We start from the raw sequence: 23,650 nt of genomic DNA on the forward strand, positions 1-23,650 counted from the left end.
TACAGTATAATGATTAATGCGGTGGACTCTATTCGTGGTTCTATTTCAAAGTCACCCCTATTTTGTAGTCGACCATGGATCAGTTACCGACATTTAACATATTTTGATAGGTGAAATGTTGAAGTTAAATGTTTTAGTGGCACTTGGCAGCGTCCTTAGGAGTAATTTTAAGAAAATGAATGTCCAACTGAATTTGTTGAAATTCACTATGGTTAAAAGTCCGAAGTCGGACAAATTCTCTAGTTCTCTATTTTTTTTTATTGTCTACTTTATTTGTTCGATAATCGCCTGATAATCGCTAATCTGATATCAATCTGCCTGATGTTTTATTGGATGGCTAGCGGATTACTATATTTATAAACTGATAACCGATAAGCCGAACCGTTAAATATAAATATCCGCCTAATAAGCTCCCCTAACAGAAGGCCTCCGTCTTCATCTAGACTTCTCTTTTGAAGTGCAATGGCAAAAAAATAAAAGGAAGATGAGTTTGACAACTTTAATTAGTTTTGACTTAAATATTGAGTTCCACAATAATCTTCGTTTACGAAAATGAGTTCAAATAAACCCAAGAAGAACTTGAGACATTTGCGAAATAAGAAGATACAATTGTGGTTTGATATGGCCAAATTTTCATGACATTTGCCATGACATAATATTCATTATAATAAAATTTGTGGATCATGACATTTGCCATGACATAATATCCACTATTAAGCCAAGGATTTCTTGCTATAAATAGAGGAGCTTCTTCTCATTTGCAAACACACCAATTCAAGAGCTTTCACTTTTGTCTTTCTTTCCCCTCCTTTATTTCATTATAGAGTATTTTGTAAGAGAGTGAGTGTTGGGAAATACTTATGTGAACCCTTTTCTTTGAAGTGATCTTGTGAGGTTATTCTCTTGGGGTATTTGGGACTAATTAGAGTATTTACTCTAATTTTGTACTCTCTTTTGTACTTTTGTTGGTATAGTAAAATTGCTCATCTCCGCTTGTGAACGTAGGTCACCTTGACCGAACCACGTTAAATTTGTGTCTTCTTTATCTTCTTTGATTGTCGTTATTATCAACTTGCATTGTCTTTGTTATTGTCATTATAACGTTGTTTGGCTAACTTTCGCAATAACCGGTAACCCGATCCTAACAATTGGGTATTAGAGCCAGATCTAACCGGATTAGTTTAAATAGCCAAAATGACTCTAACAAAGTCTTATGTTGAGAAATTTGACCGAAGTGCAAACTTCGGAATGTGGCAATTAAAGATGGAAGCTATACTAATTCAGGATGGCTTAGATATGGCACTGCAAGGAAAGGAGAAGATGTCGGATAAAATGACGGACGAGGAGTTTGCCGTCATAGACAAAAAGGCAAAAGCATGTATTATTTTAAATCTTTCAAATGAGGTTTTGCTTGAAATTGCAGCAGAAAGCTCAGCCAAAGGCATATGAAAAAAGTTTAAAACCCTATATATGAAAAGAACAGTAGAAAATAAATTTTACCTAAAGCAAAAACTCTACACTTTTCGTATGGCTGAAGGTACCTCTATACTTACACATCTTGATACTTTTGATTCTCTTCTTATGGATTTAAGTAGCATAGATGCTGAAATCAAAGATGAAGATCAAGCTGTGTTATTGCTTGTTTCCTTACCCCAGTCATTTAAACATATAAGAGATACTATGCTTTATGGAAAGGATAATATCTCTTATAAAGATATCAAATCTATTTTGAAATCAAAAGAACAAATAGATAGAGATATTACTAGGGAAACTAGTGGGAACCAAGGGAAGGCTTATTCATAAGAGGTAGATCCAATAAGAAAGATTCAAGTAGTGAGAAACTTAAATCAAGGTCAAAATCCAGATACAGAAATATCATATGCAAATATTGTCATAAGAAAGGTCACATTATTTTTGAATGCTTTAAATTGAAAAACAAAGAAAAGCATACAGAAAAGAAAAATGAGCACAAAAATATTGACATTACCGAAGCAAGTGTAGCTGCTGATGAGACTGAGGGAACTATTTTTTTAGCAACTAATAATAGTTTCAAATCTAACAATGAGTGGACTTTAGATTCGGGTTGTTCTTATCATATGTGTCTCAATCGGAATTTATTTACTACATATGAATCTATTGGAGGTGGAGTTGTCTTGATGGGCAACAATGCTGCCTGCAAAGTTATTGGAAAAAGTACAGTCCGAATCAAAATGCACGATGGTGTGGTGAGAACTCTCACCGATGTTAGACATGTTCCTGACTTGAAGAAAAATCTCATCTCTTTGGGCACTCTAGAATCTCTTGGGTGCAAGTACACATGTGAAGGTAGAGTTCTGAAAATTTCTCATGGTGCTCTTGTGATCATGAAAGCACGCAGATTTGGTACGTTGTATACTCTTTTGGGATCTACTATTACAGGTGATGTTGCAGTTTCAATATCAGAGAAATCAGAATCTAGCATCACCAAATTGTGGCATAAGCGATTGGGGCATATGAGTGTAAAGGGTCTATCCATCCTTAGCAAAAGAGGTCTCTTATGTGGCCAAAGTACCGGAAATATGGAGTTCTGTGAACATTGTGTGTTCGGGAAGCAGAAAAGAGTCAGCTTTAAATCTCCAGCGATTCATAGAACAAAAGGTACTTTGGATTACCTTCATTCAGATCTTTGGGGTCCTTCATGTATCCCATCAAAAGGTGGTGCCAGGTATATGTTAACTTTCATTGATGATTATTCAAGGAAAGTTTGGGTTTATTTCCTGAAAAATAAAAGTGATGTTTTCTTAAATTTCAACCAATGGAAAGTTTTAATTGAGAAGTAAATAGGAAAACGGATTAAGCGGCTTAGAACAGATAATGGCTTGGAATTTTGTAATGATGAATTCAACGAATTTTGCAAGAATGAAGGAATTGCTTGACATCGTACTGTGAGAATGACACCTCAGCAAAATGGTGTGGCAGAATGGATGAATAGAACTTTTTTGGAAAGGGCTTGTTGCATGATTTCAAATACTGGGTTGACAAATGCCTTTTGGGCAAAAGCTATCTCTACAACTTGTTATATTGTCAACCGAGCTCCTTCTGCACCTTTAAACTTTAAGACACTAGAGGAAATGTGGTCAGGTACTCCTGCTAATTATTTTGATTTAAAGATATTTGGTTGCCCTGCATACATGCATATAAATGATGGAAAATTAGAGCCAAGGGCTAAAAAGTGCATTTTTCTTGGGTATGCATCTGGGGTGAAAGGATACCGACTATGATATCCTGATCCCACGGCACTAAAATTTATAATTAGCAGAGATGTAACCTTTGATGAATCCTCTATGTTACATTCTAGAAAAGAGTCTTCTAGTTCTTGTAATACAGATAAAGAAAACAATACACAGAACCAGGTGGAGATTGAGATTGGCATTCCTTCTGAGCCAAGCTCATCAACTTTGGAGCAAAATACAGTTGAAACTCCTGAAGTTGAGCCAGAAACTAAAATTCTTGAAGTTGAGACTCCTGAAGTTGAACCAGAAGATGAGGAGTATTCTATAGCCAAACATAGACCAAGAAGAGAAGGTAAACAACCATTAAGGTTTGGAGATTATGTTGTATTTGCTTTTACAATTGCACAGGAAACTGAAGAAATTGGAGAACCATCAAAATATTCAGAAGCAGTTTCTGGTGCTGACTCAGCCAAGTGGCTAATTGCAATGAATGAAGAAATTGAGTCTCTCTACAAGAATGGTACTTGGTCTCTTGTGAAGCCGCCATCAGGAAAAAGAATTGTTGGTTGAAAATGGGTCTTCAAAAAAAAGGATGGCATTCAAGGGGTTGAAGATGCGAGGTATAAGGCACGATTAGTTGCAAAGGGCTATAGTCATATACAAGGAGTTGATTTTAATAAAAATTTTTCACCTGTTGTTAAACATAGCTCTATTTGTGTCTTGTTTGTCTTCGTTGCCATGTATGATTTGAAATTAGAACAACTTGATGTTAAGACCTCTGTTTTAAAAGGCGTTTCTGGGGCGAGCCTCGGGGTGAGGCATACCAAAAATGCCCCGGGGCGATGGTGTGGGGCGAAAATCTCAAGAGGCGTACGCCCCGCAATTTGAGGCGTACGCCCGGGCGTTCGAGTGTACGCCCGGGCATTCGGGACGTACACCCGGGCGTTCGGGGCGCGTTTTTTTTAGTAAGGAGTAAGCCCCAGAGACTTTTTCAAATTAAAACAAAATTTGTTGAATTAGTCCTTCATATAATACCTAAATTCTCAAAAGTGAGTTTGGTAATTACTCAAAAGGTTTAAAAAGAAACTCAAAAGTATTAAATTTAAAAGTAAAGACCTTTTTTATTGATTTAAGCCCTAATTCATGGTTTTTTCAAATTTTTATATTGTCCGCTAGTCTGCTAATATCTCCCAAAAGCAACGAATATTTAAATTTTTTTACAAATACAAAGAGAACTACATTTTTCTTCATGGCAGCAAATTCAAAGTTCAAATTGCAGGTTAATCATCCTTTTTGTTCCTCCATATAGAAAATTTTATTCTTTTAGACTCAAATTACTTGTGCTTGTAAGTAACGTATGATAGATTGTTTTGATTAGTTTTTTGTGGGGATGGAGCACACATATATATAGTTTTCTTCAATTTTTATGCAATTTTACCTGTTTATAAATATTAATTGTCATTATATTATTTTATAAAATATTAAAAATTAAATACCTATGGGGCTTACGCCCCGCTGAGGCATATGTAAAACGACCCGCCTTACGCCCACGCCTTTTAAAACACTGCACTTAAGACAACTTTCTTACATGGCGAAATTGAGGAACAAATATACATGCATCAACCCGAAGGATTTAAAATTGAAGGAAAAGAAGATCATGTTTGCTTGTTGAAGAAATTCTTGTACGGATTAAAGCAGTCTCCAAGACAATGGTATAAAAGGTTTGATTCCTTTATGTTGGGTCATGATTATTCGAGGAGCATGTATGATAGTTGTGTTTACTTCCGGAAGTTAAATGATGGTTCATTTGTGTACCTATTATTATATGTTGATAACATGCTCATTGTTGCTAAGGATTTAGAAGAAAATCACAATTTGAAAAGTGAGCTGAAAAGTGAATTTGAGATGAAAGATTTGGGAGCAGCTAAGAAAATTCTTGGCATGGAGATCAAAAGAGATCGAAAAGCCAACATGCTATTTCTGACCGAGAAGAAGTACTTGGAGAAAGTCTTGGAGAGGTTTGTCATGAAAGATGTTAAATCAGTTAGTACCCCTCTTGCTGCTCATTTTAAGTTATCAGCTGCTCAATCCCCGCAGTCAAAGGAAGAAGAGAGGCACATGGCACAGGTTCCTTATTCCAGTGCAGTCGGCAGTATTATGTATGCAATGGTTTGTACACGTCCAGACATTTCACAAGCAGTAAGCGTGGTAAGCCAGTATATGGCTTGCCCTGGTAAAGCACATTGGCATGCAGTGAAATGGATTCTCAGATACTTGCGAGGTACTTCAAACACATGTTTGGAGTTTGGGAGAAATACTAACACTTTGGTTGGTTTTGTAGACTCAGATTATGCATGTGATCTTGACAAAAGAAGATCATTGACAGGCTATGTATTTTGCATCAGTGGTTGCGCTATTAGTTGGAAAGTTACATTACAACATGTAATAGCTTTATCTACTACTAAAGCAGAATATATGGCAGTGACTGAGGCGATCAAAGAAGCTTTATGGTTGAAGGATCTATTTGCGGAACTCATTTTACACCAAAGTGGTATTACCATTTTCTATGATAGTCAAAGTGTCATTCACTTGACTAAAGATCAAATGTATTATGAGAGGACGAAGCACATTGATAAAAAGTATCATTTCATCCGAGAAACCATTGTTGAAGGAAAAGTCTATATTCAGAAGATCAACACTAGAGACAATCCTGCTGACATGTTCACAAAACCTCTTCCACTGTCCAAGTTCAAGCTTTGCCTAAACTTGATTGGCATTTATGAAGAATGATTTTGCCCATTGGGGTTTTTGCGGAGAAGGTGGAGCAAATTTACTATATATAAGCCGAAATTAGGCCAAGGTTGAGATTTGTAATATGGCCAAATTTTCATGATATTTGCCATGACATAATATCCATTATAACAAAATTTGTGGATCGTGACATTTGCCATGACATAATATCCACTATTAGGCCAAGGATTTCTTGCTATAAATACAGGAGTTTCTCCCTATTTGCAAACACACCAATTCAAGAGTTTTTCACTCTTGTCTTTCTTTCCCCTCCTTTATTTCATTATAGAGTATTTTATAAGAGAGTGAGTGTTGGAAAATACTTGTGTGAACCCTTTCTTTGGAGTGATCTTGTGAGGTTATTCTCTTGGGGTATTTGGGACTAATTAGAGTATTTACTCTAATTTTGTACTCTCTTTTGTACTTTTGTTGGTAGAGTAAAATTGCTCCTCTCCGCTTGTGGACGTAGGTCACCTTGACCGAACCACGTTAAATTTGTGTCTTCTTTATCTTCTTTAATTGTCGTTATTATCAACTTGCATTGTCTTTGTTATTATCATTATAACGTTGTTTGGCTAAATTTCGCACTACCCGGTAACCCGATCCTAACAGATATCATGAATCTTCAAATCTTCTTCTCCTTGCATTGTTTTTGCCTTCACTAAACTGGGGGGAAAAAATTGCCTGTGGTGGCCTCAAAAGCTTCTCATATGCCTCCCAAACTGCACCGAGTTCGATCTTAATTTTTTAACCACGAAACATCTCACTACTAAGGAGCAAACATAGTAAAAGTTAAAAGTGTTTTTATATTAAAAAGGTAAAAGAAAAGGGATACTGCATTCCAAACTTGAACCGGAAGAAATAGGGGGGAAATATAAGACGAGACGAAAATTACAACAAACGCTAAAACATAAGAAAAAAGATGCGTATTATACCATTAAATCCTTGAATTGCGGCAGAAACAATATTTTCAGCTTGAGCTTTGTAGATTTCAAGTGTTCTGCATTCCTCCTCGAAAATTCTATCTGCAAACCCAAAGAAAAAAGTTGCACATTGAGAAAAAATAGTTCATAAAAAGAAAAGGGAGAAAACCTAGAAGAGAAAGTGAGAGTACCAAATTGATATTGGCGGGCTAGTTGGAAATGAAGATGGAGTTACCGGAAATTCGCCAGGGGCTGGACTTTGCATCTTCCGGCGAGAGAGGCCTGACTCTCACTGACACGTGGATTCTCTGCATCCTTCAGGTGAACTGTGATTTGTTCCCTCTCGGAGTTCTCCCGCCAATGTTCTTTTTAATGAAAATAGCTTCCCTTTGTCGGTGTCGGATATAGTGGTTCTAATAAATTTCCGGTGGCTCTTAACGGTGGCTCTCCGGTGGTTCTAGAAAACACTCCGAAGAAGAAGACAAGCTAGGTTTAGAGTGTGTGTTTTGTCTGAAGAGATTAAAACACACGTTCTACGCTTTTGAGGATAAAAGAGATGCATACGCATGTGAGAATCTGATGGCTATACAGGAATGAGCTCATATCAGGTTCATACAATATTGGGCTTGGAGCTGATTTTTTATGCGTTGGACTACATTGGGCTTAGAATTATTTATTTGTTTATATGGCTCAAAATTATTTACTTTGTTTATATGATTGGACTCATTCGGCTAGCCGATTGCTTCTTGGTCCTTCTAGAAGAGAATGGAAAATAAGGGAATTGGTCGTTCCAGAAGAGAATAGAAAAGGAAATGTGTTGAACCCTTTTGCTTTTTATGCATGTTTTTTATGCATGTTTATCAATCTACACTACGTGCTCTATTAACAGATACTCTGATGACCAAATCAAAATCAATTTTATCTAGAAGCTATGATTTTCGGGTCCAAAAAATTAGTGTAATTTTTAGAAGGTCTGACACAAGTGCGACAAAATTTTTAGAGTATCCGAACAATATAATCCATAAGTGGCACAAATTAACAAAGCAATTGAAACTACAGCCGAAGTAGATAATTTACATTTGAACCTATTCCATTATTCGTATAGCCCTATGTTAAAATTTTCAAAGGACCAGGATGGGATTAAAGTTACAAGAACAATTTTGACGTATCAAAACAATCAAATGCTACATACGACACACGCTTGGAAAATAATCATTTTACACAACCTATAAGAAGCCCTATGACATTTCTCCCCCGCCATCTCCAATAAAAATCATTCTACACAAACCATCATCATGACACTTCTCCCCCACCAGCTCCGCAGTTGACGCCAATCTGATCAGTCTTTCCATTCTCGCCACTTGTTATGGATATATCGATGAATCTTCCCTTCCTTTCCTCGATCGAGATGATGAGTTTGAAAGAAAAGCTATGCCAACTTAGACCAGGATATTCCGTAAACTAAGTATATCCTATGGTATTGTGTCACCAAAATCATAGGAATGGAATCAGAGACTACAAGTACACAAGTCTAAAAGAAATAACTATGCAACATAACACAGAGAAGAAAAAAAGAACTTGAAAAAAACTGATCACGGTTACTTTGAAAGGAAAAGTTCATTTGCGAACAAGTTGATTATTCCGGTATCCCTAAATAGCAAATCAACGATCCCAACCAGAAGGCCTCCGTCTTTCTCTAGACTTCTCTTTTGAACTGCAATGGTGAAAAAATAAAAGTAAAATGAGTTTGACAGTTTTGATTAATTTAATGTTCATCTACTTTCATTTACACTAATTGATAAACCTGATAATAGAAAAGGAAGGTATAGTCACCTCTCTGAACTCTTCTGGTTTGCTCCATCTCTAGCTGGCTGACTAGAAGAATATGCACCAGGTGTAGCAGCAGCAAATGTGGAACTAATACGGGAAGCATTACTTTCTCCACCTATTGTCCCACCAGAGACAAAGCCTTGTAAGACCATTCCCTTGTTCGGATATGCACCAGCTGTGTTATTCATCCCTTGATTTTGAGAATTTGACGATGCAGCAACAAAGTTACTTTTAAATTGTGCCATCATGCCTGTCCTCAGGGAATTAACTGCTGCAGAACGGCTTGGAGCAGCGTTCTGGGGAGGGTTATTTGATTCAGCATTGTATCCAATACCTAGACCAAAATCCACACCTCGTACACCTCTATTGTTTCCTCCTCCCCTTCCTTTGGCCCTTTTTCCACCTGAAAAAAACAGTAACTTCTCATTAGTAGTTTGGCTAGGCAATCAAGAATTTAGAGGAAATCCCACTTCTCTTTTGTTAAAGAAGGAAAAGGAGGGGGGGGGGACAGCAGAACACAATCCATACCCAACAGTTGCTACATGGAATATAGTCAGTGCCCATAAATGCATAATTATTTGGGGTAAATCTTCAGTAAGACCAACAACAGGAATAAATCCATACCTCCTTTCCTTGCATCCCTTTTGGACCGGAACCTCCCATCCTAAGAGTTTACACACAATAAATCCAATCACCCAAACAGAATAAGATCTGAGTATTTTAAGCAACAACCCAAAAAGCACAAAACGGGGAGCAGCAAATGACAATATATGTCTGAAATAATGCACTGCATGTTTAGCTAGCATATAAACAAGGAAGTTGGAGTGCAATCAGACACAATTGAGGTGTCTAAATGTAAGCAATGCAGATGTATAGGCTCGATGTTCCGAGAGAATGGTATGATAGATGAGGATGTACACAAAGTCAAAATAGGATGGTTGAATTAGTTAAGTTCTACCCTTTGATATGTGATAGAAAGATACCCACTGAATAAGAGGAAAGTTTTATACAACAGTTGCAAGGTTAGCACCTTTATATGGGAGTGAATATTACGCATCGAAAAACATGTGTTGCAAGAACGTGGATGCTAAGACGAATAAGATGTCATATAAGACTTGACAAGATTACCTCATTGCCTATAAGAAAATTACCACATTAGTCAAAAGGAACAAGCAAAACACGAAGAGGATAAACGAGAGGCTGTTGGAGATAGTTTGATAATGTCCTACGTCAACCTCTATAACAACATTGCATCCTTGGTCTCATATTTCGTATCAGGCACCATAAAAAGCTTCTCTATTCTTTGTATCATAGTTTTTCTTAGTAAAGAGAATCTCCGAAAGGGATGCCATTATAAATTTTGACTTCAAAAGAAAAATGCTTCCTGTTTTCTTGGTTTGTCCGTCCTTTTTAGAGGGGAGAGGATTTGGAGGCAGCTACTTTAAGAAAACTTGCACATAGGGAGCCCTTTGCATGTTTGCTGCTATTGGGACTTACGACAAAATCGAACACACACTTTAACAGTGGCAGTGAATGTCATGTACATAACGCACTTAGTCAAATTTAAGAGTCGGAACCAAAAAAATAGGATGCTAAGCCCATTCATTTCAAGGAAAAATAAAAAGAAATACATAAAAGTACCTTCATAGCAAGGTCCATTAGTTCGATGGACACAGTTTGACCGGCAGCAACCAAACTGTTAGCCAGTTCACCAGCAAAACGCGCTTCCTTCTGTGTAATAAGAGTGTAGGCCGTCCCATCTTTGTCACCAGCACGACCTGTTCTCCCAATTCTGTGAACATGCATGTCCATGTCTTTAGCTATGTCATAGTTCACCACTGACTTAATTGATTTGATGTCAAGACCACGGGCAGCAACATCAGTTGCGATAAGAACATGATATATGCCAGATTTAAACTTTTGCAGCGTCTCCATACGAGAAACTTGATCCTTGTCACCATGGAGAGCTGCAACTCTAAATCCCTTCTGAGCCAGTTGAGATTCAATCTCATCCACTGTTACCTTTTTCGAAGCGAAGACAAGAACGTCACCATTGTCGATCAGTACAGGGAGCTTTTCCAAAAGCCAAGGCAATTTTTCAGCATCTGAAGGAATCACTTGAACTAATTGTGTAATATCCTCATTAGCCATGCCAATCTCACCCACGGTAACTCTTACAGGATCTGTCAATATTTCTCTGGCAAGCTTTTCAATTTTACGGGGCATAGTTGCTGAAAAGAGCAATGTTTGACGATCAGGTCTAATTTGACCGACAATGGACCTTATCTGAGGCTCAAAACCAAGGTCAAACATCCGATCAGCCTCATCAAGTACTAGGTAAGTTGCCCTCAACATTGTAAATGCCTTCTTTCTAAGCATATCTATCAACCTCCCTGGAGTAGCAACAACAATCTCACATCCTGCCTTTAGTTCTTTGTATTGATCCAACTTAGACATTCCTCCATAAACTGCAGAGACACGGATACCATGCGATTTAGAGAATTTTTTTGCCTCCACAAATATTTGATGTGCTAATTCCCTAGTAGGTGCACAAATAACTCCAATGGGACCTTCTTCTTTCTGAAGTTCAGGCTGATCCATAATGTGGACAATCATAGGAAGCACAAAAGCAGCAGTCTTGCCAGACCCAGTTTTAGCAATACCAATAATATCTCTCCCAGAGAGCACAATCGGCAATGCTTGACACTGTATTGGTGTGGGCTTTTCATATCCCTGTTTACTGATAGCTTTCATCAACTCACCAGAAAAACCACAGTTTTCAAATGTCTTAACAGGCCTTGGAACATCAAAGCCTGATACACGAATTGCCAAGCTTGACCTATATTCATTAACTTCCGGATCGCTCATACCTACATAGAGAAAAGAGTTAACTTGGCTGAAGGGAAATAGTATTACAGATAACGTGCAAAATCCAAAGAAGAACTAGCAAAACAATAATGGCTACATGCAATAACTGTGATGAGCTTAAGCTCCTCATTGACTGTACTAAACAATAAGTAAACCTGACACCCAAGTTGTACTTCAGATGTTCTATTAGGGATTCTCTCTGCCTTTCCTAGCCTCTGAGCAAAAAGGACTTCCTCTATTTCGATATAAGCACACGAATACAATGTGGGACAACAAATATAATCTGAACTGGGAATCAGCTCCAACCCCATAATCAAATTACAATATCATGCCTCCAACCCAAAATTCTAAAATGGATTCATCATTTTAAAGGACCAGGGAAACGTTAAGGGTTAGCTCACAGTTTGGAAGTCAGTGACTAATAGCCCCCCCCCCCCTTCCACTTAAATATCAGGCTTTGGTCTGCGCATGTTTCTAACCGGTGACGTGGGCCTAACCCACACATCATGCGCTGAGCTTACTACTAGACCAAAGCTCAAGGAGCAAACTGAAAACTGCATCTCGCACCAAAAGAAACTAGAAACATCATATCTTCATCCACTGCCCGCACTTCTTACATGACAAACTAGAAGCCACTATTTATAACAAGCTCTAAAAGACCACCAGGACTGTAAGATCATGAGGCAGGACTCATAAAACAAAACTTAGTAGCTCTACTTTCTCCATAAGCAGATGTAACATGAGGGCAGCTGGTGCAGCCCCACACACCGTCTTATGCTTGAACTGCTATACGCACAGTTAAACAAGAAAAATCTAATAATTATAGTGAGTTAGCAAGTGTCGCGCATCTGGTCTAGTAGTACCCAGCATCCGTAACATAAAACCCTGAATTTGCCTTTATTTTCCCATTTCTTCCTTCTTAATTTGTCTCATCAGTGCACATTATCTTATTTCTAACCAACTGAAGAATGGAGTTAAATTGTGGGCCATAAGTTAACCTCAAGACTAACATCAAGAGGAGGAACCAACAAGCAAAGCTCAGTGTACCTGAAATAGAAGGCTTTTCCTCGTAAAAGTCCTTGTTGAAAGCCTCATAGTCAATCTCACTATGTTCCAAAGCAGGAATAGGTTCAATCTTCTTTTTATCAACAACAATAGGATTATCATCCGAGTCATACTCAACCAATCCTGCATCAACAGCCTTCGCCGCAGCATAAACCTCCTCGTCCGAATTATAACCAGCGTTAAGAGCTTCAGCAGCCAATTGTAACCCTACATCCTTCTTCGCTCTCAAAAAACTCTCCATCGGATCATCCTCTACATCATCCTTATACTTATCAAGCTTCTCCTTCGGCTTCGGAGGCGGCGCCGCCTTCATTTCCTCATGAATCCCTTCCATAAACGCATCGAGCGGATCAATCTCATCATCTTCGGCGCCGCCGCCTCCTCCTCCACCAACGTTTTTGTTGTCCTCTCCGACGGCATCGTGTTCTTCGTACTCGATGTTATCTAAGTCGGTGTCTTCGTAATTGTCGTGGCTACCGCCGGAGCGTGACGACGGCGGGACGTACAGTCGCTGAGGAGCTTGATTTCGCTCGAAGTTGTACGTCGTTTGCTTATTTATTCCAAATCCTTCGAATCCGAATTTTCTCTTCGACATCTCCGTTTGGTTCAAGGTCCAAACCCTAGTTTGACTGAACCCCAAAACGGAATGTAGAGATAGAGTTTCGCTAACGAATTTTGGACAGAGCTTGGGAACCTAACTAAATTTTAAACATTCCTGCTTATCAAAACTTTGCTTCAAAAACGCCTATTTTTGCCGCTAATCGAAGCTAATATGAGCAGCGAGCGACGGCTAAAATAAGGTCGGCCCACGGGCAATTTTTTTCTTTTTCTGTTTAATTTAATCCTTTTTGGTGGGAATTATGTGCACAGGTAAAGGAAAGGGTTGGCTTTGGTGAACACAGGTTAGGGACAATTTTTCTTTTTGGAAAATAAAATAGAAAGTATAATAATGTAATTTTAATTTTTTTCGCTTTAATAATAGTATTAAAAAAAATCATCAAAATCAAAATACTCATAATAGAGGCGGACCTACCCATAAGATAGGAGTCGCAAGCCCACGATAATTTTGGAATATATATATATATATATATATATATATATATATATAGCTTAAATGATAGATATATATATTTTGATTGACACGCTAAAACTCAAAATTTAAGCAACTGCATTGGTTGATTTGGGGACACAATTTGACTTTTAATGCACTACTTGGGTTCAATTCCCACTCCAATAGTTATTTAATTTTTTATTAAATAATGGTGCCCCGCCACTTTCAAATCTGCTCATAATAAACAAAACAAGATACCAGAAAGTAGCTTTTGTTGCAAAACCAAAATAATTATTATAGTGGGAAAGTTTAGTAATTCACTTGGTTGGTTGCTTAAACTTTTACCTTATTAGTGAAGTCTAACGACCCGATCGGTCGTTTTGAACTTTAGCGCATCGTTCAGCGGTTTGAGACCCTAAGCAGCTTCACTTCATGTATTATGACTTGTACGCGTGGTCGGAATTTAATTTCGGGAAGTTCGAGTTGATTTGGAAAGAAAATTCTAATTTCGGAAGCGTTAAGTTGGAGAAATTGACTAAAGTGTGATTTTTGAGTAAACGACCTCGGAATCGGGATTTGAAGGTTCCACCAGGTTCGTGTGCTAATTTTGGACTTGGGCATTTGTCCGAATCGAGTTTTGGATGACCCGGAAGCGTTTCGGCGCCTATTATGGAAGTTAGAATTTCGGAAGAATTTCATGAAAGTGGGTTGAGGTATATTTCATTGTTATCGATGTTTGTTTGGGATTCCGAGCCTAGGAATAGATGTGTATGGTGATTCTGGTATTGGGAGCACGTCCGAAAGTGAATTTGGAGGTCTGTAGGTCATTTCGGGGTCATTTGGCGAAAGTTAGAAATTTGAAGGTTTTGGAGATTTGACCGAGAGTGGACTTTTTGATATTGGACCGAATTTCGATTCCGGGAGTTGGAGTAGGCCCGTAATGTCAAATGTGACTTGTGTGCAAAATTTGAGGTCAATCGGACGTGATTTGATAGGTTTCGGCATCGATTGTAGAAGTTGAAGTTTCAAAGTTCACTAAGTTTGAATTGGAGGGTGATTAGTATTTTTAGCGTTGTTTGATGTGATTTAAAGGCTCGACTAAGTTCGTGATGTGTTTTGGGACGTGTTGGTATATTTGGTTGAGGTCCCGAGGGCCTCGGGTAGATTCCGGATGGTTAACGGGTCGAGTTTAGACTTGGATGAAATGATGAGGCAGCTGATATCTGGTGCAATCGCACATACGTGAAAAGGGCCACATGTGTGAGCCACGAGTCGCAGGTGCGTAACATTTGGGCGCACCTGCGAAGGCGCAGGTGCGAAGTGGGCAACGCAAGAGCGGGAGATGGGCGCAGGTGCAGCGCATGGACCGATAGGGGTGTTCAAAATCGAACCGAAACCGAAAACCGAACCGCAAAAGTAACTTAATGGCTTATTGGTATCGGATTAATGGTTTAACGGATGGGAAACATATTGAATTTTTTTTATTAACGGCTTATCGGTTTGGGGACGGATTACTTAATTTTCTTAACGGATAATCCGCTAACCCGTTAAGAATATATATATATATATATATATATATATATATATATATATATATATATATATATAAATTTATTTTTATCCATATGTATATTAAATAAATAATAAAAATCATTTCTTCCACTTCTAGTACTCTATTAGACAATTAGATTTTAGACATTAGAAAATAGAAACCCTAATGTCTAAAGGCCTTAATTTCACCCAGTGGCCAGAGCAGCAGACTCGTCGTCTCCCTCTCGCCGAATCGCCTCTCCAACTCGCCGTCTCGCCTCTCCCTCTCGCCATAGCCAGAGCAACAAATGGTAAGTTTCTTTTCTTGTTGATGTCTTCAGAATATTTGGTCCTCAATGTTGCTTACACCTTTAAAATCAAAGAGCATCTCAAAGTATTCAGTCATTTCACGGATCTCCAATCACTAAGCAGCTTAGTGTGTTTGAACAGATTTGGTAACAACTAACAAGTCTAGTAGCTTAGTGTTCTACGAGTTGGCTTATTTTGAAGCAAAAGGAAGAGTTAAAAAAGGTGATAAAATGTGGATGATTGTATTTGGGACAGGGTTTAAGGTAGGGAATTTGGTGTGGAAATGGAATCAAGATTCAAAACAAGATTCTGATAACCCTTGGAATAACTGCATAGATAATTATCCATCGTAGAACACTAAGCTACTAGACGTATTCAGCCATCTCAAATTGACATTCCAATTGTTGCCTTCTCTGCCTTGTTCTGTTTTGAGATCGATTTTGACAGTTTCTGTTTAATATCTGTTAAGGAACGTGTTATTTTCATTCCTTTTCTTTTCTTGTTGTAGTGACTCATAACATGGCTGAAAATATACAAAGTGATAATGTGATGGGTGAAAGTGGGGCTTCTATAAGTCCTTCTAGTTAATCTTGGTTTATGTAAATTCGATTTAGCAATAATGAAAGATACTTTACTCGTCATTAGCATATTGTTGACTTAAGGAAAAATACCAATAGCCTTAAAGTGCTAGGCTGTTGGATGTTAGCAGTTTGTTATATCTTGAATGTTATTAATAATGTAAATGGTTCTACCATTGCAGAGTGATTCCAAAGACTCTTAAACTGTTGTTTGAACTTTGAAGCTGCAAAAATTGAAGCATTGTTAGGCGTTAGCTGCAGCAGTTGTATTTTGGATGTCTCCAATTGTTCTAGATTTTATGTCTAAATTTCCATTTTATCTCTAGTTGTATTCTCGACTCATTTCGACACATGTAAATGTATATGTTAGGAAGTGTTAAGTGTTAATAGAATCTTCATTCATCATTATTATAAAACAGTTAAGATTTTAAGTGGTTACTATATATGGATAGTAAATCGGTGATTAATAAGCATGTGTAAATATCTGTATAAAGTTTTGTACTATTTGTTATCTCTGTGTATAGATTAATCAGGTACTAGCAAATAGTTATTTAAGCATGTGTAAATTAAATATCTTTACAGCTTTGCCTTTGGATCTTTTTTTATTTCGATCTTTACAGATTAAATCAATATGATCTGATCTTTATGAAAATAGTGTAAGTCATGTGCAATTGCAGCCATTACTCCAATATTTGTAGTTTGAACTAAATGCAGCAGCGGGCACTAGCAAATTTTCTATAGTGTTTAGAGGTGGCAATTTTGGTGTAACAACTAACAGGTTGTAAGTTGTAACATGAAGGACTAAAATAGTACTTTGTAAAACAGTTTGAACTAGGCCGATAAACCGCCCGATAATAGCTAACCGATACCAATCCGCCTGATATTTTATCTGGTGGCTAGCGGATTAATATATTTAAAAGCCGATAACCGATAAGCCAAACCGTTAAGAGTAAATAACCACATGATCTGCCCGATAAGCAACCTTATGGACCGCAGAAGCGGACGCGCAGATGCGCTACATGGAGCATAGATGACTGTTAGGCCGAGCTAGAGCTGCACCTGCGATGGAATTTCCGCATGTGCGGAGCCGCAGAAGCGGCTATTTGTCCGTAGATGCGAGAGGTGCTGGGCAGTGTCATTTTAAAGACGAGATTTGGCCCAATTTCCTTCATATTTCATTTAGGTTGGACGATTTTTGGAGCTTTTGAAGAGAAGATTTTATCATCTATTATGAAATAAGTAATTTCCACCTATTTTGAGTTAAATACATAGTTTTATATGGATTCAAGCATGGGAATTGGTAGAAATTGTGGGATTTTGATAGAAAACCTATAAATTGATATTTTTGAATTTTGACCACGAATTTGGACATAGAATTGGAAATAAATTATATATTTGAGTTCGTGAGGTTATGGGTAATAGCTATCTTCAAAAAATTTCGGAATCCGGGCACGTGGGCCCGAAGGTTGCTTTATTGATTTTTCGAGCGGAGTTGAAAATTATTATAAATTGATTAATTATGAGTAATAGAGTATATTTTGATTGGGTTGAATCTTAATTGACTACTTTGGAGTGACGAGCATCGGTTTGAGGTGTTAGAGAGGCTTTGGAGCCGGCTATGGAATTTCGGTCTTCTGTCTAACTCTGTGAGGGGGAAACTACCCCTAGGTGATATGCTTGATGTGTGCTACTTGTTGTGAGAACTACGTACGCGCGGGATGACGAGAACCTGTACGTAGCTACATTCATGTTATTGTCCGGGTAGACTTAGGTTCACATTATGTTATAGCTGTACTATTTGAGTAGTTTCTCGCTTATTAATTCCCCTACTTTATATTCTATTTGAGACTAGACTTGCTATTGTAGAGACTTCACGAGTTCGCGAATAGCCATCAGATAATATTCCTCCTCTTATGGCATGGCTCCGGTATATATATATATGTTTCATCGAAAGGTTTTCATTAAATAAATTATAACTCACGCGTTTATTCGTGAGTGGGGTCAAGGACCCATCAAAGCTTCTTATTCTAATGGGATCGGGTCGTTCGCCTCGGTAGGATTATGTATTTCACTTCTTATGGGATCGGGTCATTCGCCTCGTCAGGATTTATGTACCACAATCTCATAGGAGTGGACCTTTTGCCTCAGCATGTTAATTGATTTATCATATGGCTCGGGTCGTTCGACCCTCGGCAGTGCACAGTTTTATTATTATGTTAGATTGGGTCGTACGCCTCGGCATTTCCTATATCATATCTCCATGAAATCGTGCGTAAGACTTGACAAGAAGCCAGTATATCGGTGAATTCTCGAATTTGAATTATGGTAAGCTACTTGATGAGATCCACTATATATATATATATATATATATATATATATATATATATATATATATATATACATGCTCCAGTTAATGAGGAAATTTATAATAAAGAGCTTGAGTTCCTCGTAAAAAGGGGGATTTGTATCACGTATTTTATACGTGTTTATTTTATTTATTTACTCCGCCTCATACTTACTTACCTCTTTACTGTACCTGATATTGTTGGACCACTAGTGAAAGTCGATGTCGACCCCTCGTCACTACTACTCCGGGATTATGCTAGATACTTACTGGGTACACGTTGCTTACGTACTCATACTACACTTGTTGCACATTTTTGTGTAGGTACATATATGTCTATAGACCATGTGAGAGCAGAGGCGTGTATAAATGCAGGGACCTAGGTGAGCTGTATTCCATTCGTCAATCCGCAGCCAGCAGAGTCTCCTTCAGAGTATTTATATTTTTCGTGTCCAATTTGTATTCCGGACAGCTGTTGTATTTTATTTTATATTCCTAATTAATGCTCATGCACTTGTAACACTGGGTTTTTGGATTATTATGGGTTGTTTTGTATTGAATTTGTTAAAAGTATTATTATTTACTCTGTAATCCCCATTCTTTACTATTTAAATTGAAGGAAAATATGATTTCAAAAGTAACAAAATGATAACCCAATTAAGTATTTATTGTTGGCTTGCCTGACAGTGGTGTTTGGCGGCATCACGACCTTTATGGATTTTGGATCGTGACAATATGGTATCAGAGCACTAGGTTCACTTAGGTCTCACGAGTCATGAGCGAGTCTAGTAGAGTCTTGCAGATCGGCACAAAGACATTTGTACCTATCTTCGATAGGCTACAGGACTGTTAGGAGCACTTCCCTTCTTGATTTCTCATCATGTGATTTGATTCCTTTGAGACTTATGCCTTCATTTACTTTCCATTCAAACTTATACGGCATGAAGCGCTTGTTATAAATTTAGAATCGAGGAATTTTAATGGCACTATTGACGTAGAGCAGGATGTTTCTCCATGCGTATTTGATTGGGTTGATGTCGTCGCCTTGTGGAAGGATGTTCTGTCATCTCAGCCCAGTAGCTGTATTTCTGATGGTTTGGGGGTTATGCACAAATTGCTATGATGTTCACGAGTTGTTATCACATAGTATTAAAGTAATGGTAGGATCTTTGTCTACGTATAGGGGCAATAGATGAATTGAAAGTAGGTTTTTCTCAATGTGTGATTCAGAGGTTCAATGTTTTATTTCCAGCGAAGGGAAAGGTAATCGGACTAAGAATGTTCAAGTTAGATTGATGTAGTAAAGAGACTTGGTATTTTCGAGTGTGGTAGAATCTTCATCCGAGATGTGGTGTCGTCGTCCTTGATTGAATGTGTTAAGTTCGCCGGTGTTATGGCCTTCTTCAAATCGCCTTTGGGACAGAGTATTGTGAATGGTGTCGGGTAAGCGGCTGTCAGATGTCGCAGTGTGTTGTGGTTCAGAATCGAATCGGTAATCCTAATATTGATGGCTCGAGAAGGATGATCTTCGGAGAGGTTTAAAGTGGTAGCGATCTATTGGTTCAAGTGTTACAGATATTTATACTATAGCACATGAGTTGGTCGTGCAACACATGAGTTGGTCATGGAAATTCAGATATTTATATTATGGCACGTGAGTTGTCCGTGCAGCACGTGAGTTGTCCGTGCAGATTATAGCGCTTGGGCTGTAGGAGCCCCTCTAGAGTCTGTATACTCCTAGTGAGCGCGAGTGCACATTGAGAGTGAGTGATGAGGACTGGGAGCCCAGTGAGTGATTGCTGTCCTAAGAGGTTGTACTTGATTTCCATTTGTTGTTGCACTTAGTTGCTATCTGTCATTGTTGTGAAATCTCTGAAAGATTGTTGATATACGGATTACATGAACAGGAACTGTATAAAAATTGATTTGACATTAAACTGCCAGATTTGATAGCGCCTATTCTTTGCTGGAATTACTGAAAATGAACCATAAATGTGTAGCTCGTTACTATCTTCAGTTCCTTATTTATTATTGTTACTTGCTGAGTTGGTTGTACTCGTACTACACCCTGCACTTCGTGTGCAGATCCATGTGTTCCCGGACATAGAGGGTGTTGATCCTTTCGCACGGTTGATTTTCAGGAGATTTTCAGGTAGCTGCCGTGTTCCGCATACCTTGTCTCTCCTTCTCTATCTTTTTGTTTACTGTATTTGGTCTCAGACTATTATGGACTATATTTTCTAGACTTGTATTCATATTAGATGCTCATGTACTTAGTGACACCAGGTTTTGGGGAGTGTTTGTATTGTATTTAAATATTATATTTTCAACCTTAAAGAGAAGTTTTGGTTTATTGAGATTATCGGCTTGCCTAGTATCGAGATAGGCGCCATCACGACAGGTTGAAATTTTAGGTCGTGACAAGTTGGTATCAGAGGCTAGGTTACATTGGTCTCACGAGTCATGAGCAGGTTTAGTAGAGTCTTGCGGATCGGTATAGAGACGTCTATACTTATCTTCGAGAGGCTGCAGAACCCTTAGGAAAATTTCACTTTCTTGTATTATGTCGTGCAAATTTCTTGATTCTGGAAACTAAATTTCTGCTATTCTATTATCTCACAGATGATGACGACACGTACTACTAGATCAGACGGTCAGCCACAAGTGCCACTAGTTAGGGCCGCGAGAGGTCGAGATTGTGGTAGAGGTCGGGGCCGAGGTAGAGTTCGAGGTGTAGTTCGTACCACAGTTGGAATAGCACCTGTAGTACCACCAGTTGTTCCAGCACAGGAGGAGATTCCATATATAGTTGAGCCGACAGGATCAGCTCAGGCACCAGCTGTGCCCATTGAGATTGCAGGCATTCAGGAGACTTTGGCCCAGATATTGGTAGCCTGCACTGGCCTTGCTCAGGTGGTTTCGGTTCAAACCGCACCTGCAACTTCTCAGGCTGGGGGAGGTACTCATACCCCTGTTGCCCGTACTCCAGACCAGGTAGTACAAGGACTTCAAATACCGGGGCACTATCAACCCAGTCGGTTGCAGCTGCTCAGGCCCTGATAGTTCCTGTTATGGCAGATGATGAGCAGAGGAGACTTGAGAGATTTGAGAGGCTTTGACCTCCACCATTTAGCGATACTCAGTCAGAGAATGCTCAGGATTTTCCGGATAGGTGTCAACGGATGCTTCGGACAGCCGGTATTCTGGAGACTAGTGGGGTCTCAATCACTACTTTTAAGTTTTCTGGGTCTGCACTCAGATGGTGGGAGACTTACGAGAGACGTAGGCCTGTTGGCGCAACACCCCTTACTTGGCATCAGTTCTCCGTGGTCTTTTTGGAGAAGTTCGTACCTCAGTCCCGCAGAAAAGAGTTGCACAGACAGTTTGAGCAACTTCGCCAGGGTGATATGTCCGTGACGCGGTACGAGATGAGATTTTTTGAGTTGGATCGTCACGCAATCTGGTTAGTTCCCACTGATAGGGAGAGGATTAGGAGATTCATTGATGGCCTCACATATCAACTGCGGTTACTTATGACTAGGGAGAGAGTATCTGGTGCTACTTTTGATGAGGTAGTGGACATTGCTCAGTAGATAGAGATGGTTCGTAGCCAGGAACATAGAGAGAGAGAGAGGCTAAGAGGCCTCGTGGTCCGGGTGATTACAACGGTGTTCCTTCAGGGGGTCAGTTTCACCGTGGTAGGGGTCGTTCTTACAGACACGCTCAGACGGTTCGTCCATCTCATCGTGGTGCATCAGCTAGCCATGGTTCTTACAGTGCTCACTCAGGCCAGTCTTCATTTAATGCACTACCAGCGCAAAGTTCTCATCATGCCTCATTCGCACATGCTTCTGCAGGTCATCCCTCTGGTTATCAGGAGCAGCAGTTCCGTCAGAGGAAGGGTTGTTTCGAGTGCGGAGAATTTGGTCATTTCAAGAGAGAGTGTCCTAGGCTATTGAGTGGGGTTTCACAGCAAAGTTCTCGACCGACGGCACCAGCACCAGTAGTTACACCACCCGCCCTGCCATCTCGAGGTAGGGGTCAGACATCTAGGGGTCGCCCAAGAGGGGAAGGCCGATCAGGAGGCGGGCATGCTCGATTCTATGCTTTTCCTGCCAAGCCAGATATTGTTGCCTCAGACGCAGTGATCACAAGTATTGTTTCAGTGTGCCACAAGGAGGCTTCTATATTATTTGACCATAGTTCCACTTATTCATATGTATCATCGTATTTTGCTCATTATATGGATATGCCTTGTGAGTCCTTAGTTTCACATGTTTGTGTATCTACACAGGTGGACGATATTATTACTGTGGATCGTGTGTATCGGTTGCGTGTAGTAACTATTGGGGAACTAAAGACTAGAGTTGATCTCTTATTACTCGGTATGGTTGATTTAGATGTAATCCTGAGTATGGATTGGTTGTCTCCATGTCATGCTATTCTGAACTGTCACGCAAAAATCGTGACGTTGACGATGCCGAGGTTGCCAAAGGTTAAATGGATGGGTTCCCTAGATCTTGTTCCTAGCAGGGTAATTTCTTATTTTAAGGCCCAGCTTATGGTTGGAAAATGATGCTTGTCATATTTGGCATTTGTGAGAGATGTTGATGCAGATGCTCCTATTATTGATTCAGTACCGGTAGTGCGAGACTTTCCGGATGTATTTACTGCAGACTTGCCGGGTTTGCCACCCTACAGGGATATTGATTTCGGTATTGACTTGGTGCAGGGCACTCAACCCATTTCTATTCCTCCGTATCGTATGGCACCAACTGAGTTAAAAAAAATTAAAAGAGCAACTTCAGGAACTCTTTGAAAATGGGTTTATTAGGCCTAGTGTGTCACCTTGGGGTGCACCGGTTCTATTTGAGAAAAAGAAAGATGGTACTATGCAGATATGCATTGATTATAGGCAGTTGAACAAAGTTACAATCAAGAATAAATATCCATTGCTGCGTATTGATGATTTATTTGACCAATTTCAGGGAGCGAGGGTGTTCTCCAAAATTGATTTGAGGTCTGGGTATCACCAATTAAAAATTCGGGATTCGGATATTCTAAAGACGACATTCGGGACTCGTTATGGCCACTATGAATTTCTTGTGATGTCTTTTGGGCTAACCAATACCCCAGCAGCATTTATGCAT

General features: G+C 39.1%; 3 protein-coding genes across 4 annotated transcripts; 1 reads left to right on the forward strand and 2 right to left on the reverse strand.

Annotated features, from left to right (window-relative positions):
- Nucleotides 1-2,930: 2,930 nt before the first annotated feature.
- On the forward strand, nucleotides 2,931-6,443 carry LOC138907200 (uncharacterized). The gene is made up of 4 exons (XM_070197572.1): nucleotides 2,931-3,120; nucleotides 3,367-3,685; nucleotides 4,985-5,493; nucleotides 6,439-6,443. The coding sequence occupies exons 1-4, from the start codon at nucleotides 2,931-2,933 to the stop codon at nucleotides 6,441-6,443; spliced, it is 1,023 nt and encodes a 340-aa protein (XP_070053673.1).
- LOC108946445 (kinesin-like protein KIN-7O) lies at nucleotides 5,126-7,665 on the reverse strand. The gene is made up of 3 exons (XM_018773345.3): nucleotides 7,161-7,665; nucleotides 6,938-7,027; nucleotides 5,126-6,724 (listed from the first exon to the last, which is right to left on the reverse strand). The coding sequence occupies exons 1-3, from the start codon at nucleotides 7,237-7,239 to the stop codon at nucleotides 6,618-6,620; spliced, it is 276 nt and encodes a 91-aa protein (XP_018628861.1). The 5' UTR covers nucleotides 7,240-7,665; the 3' UTR covers nucleotides 5,126-6,617.
- Nucleotides 7,666-7,951: 286 nt separating this feature from the next.
- On the reverse strand, nucleotides 7,952-13,534 carry LOC104103911 (DEAD-box ATP-dependent RNA helicase 24). 2 transcript variants are annotated; one of them, XM_009611870.4, is made up of 5 exons: nucleotides 12,671-13,531; nucleotides 10,397-11,625; nucleotides 9,380-9,419; nucleotides 8,759-9,158; nucleotides 7,952-8,639 (listed from the first exon to the last, which is right to left on the reverse strand). In XM_009611870.4, exons 1-5 carry the CDS (start codon nucleotides 13,281-13,283, stop codon nucleotides 8,588-8,590), a joined length of 2,334 nt encoding a protein of 777 aa, XP_009610165.1. In that variant the 5' UTR covers nucleotides 13,284-13,531; the 3' UTR covers nucleotides 7,952-8,587. The 2 variants fall into 2 exon arrangements, 1 of the variants encoding a protein (XP_009610165.1); XR_011411721.1 differs by lacking the exon at nucleotides 9,380-9,419 and having other exon boundaries at nucleotides 12,671-13,534.
- Nucleotides 13,535-23,650: the final 10,116 nt, after the last annotated feature.

Source organism: Nicotiana tomentosiformis, chromosome 1, assembly GCF_000390325.3.
Source record: "Nicotiana tomentosiformis chromosome 1, ASM39032v3, whole genome shotgun sequence".
Lineage (NCBI taxonomy): Eukaryota > Viridiplantae > Streptophyta > Magnoliopsida > Solanales > Solanaceae > Nicotiana > Nicotiana tomentosiformis.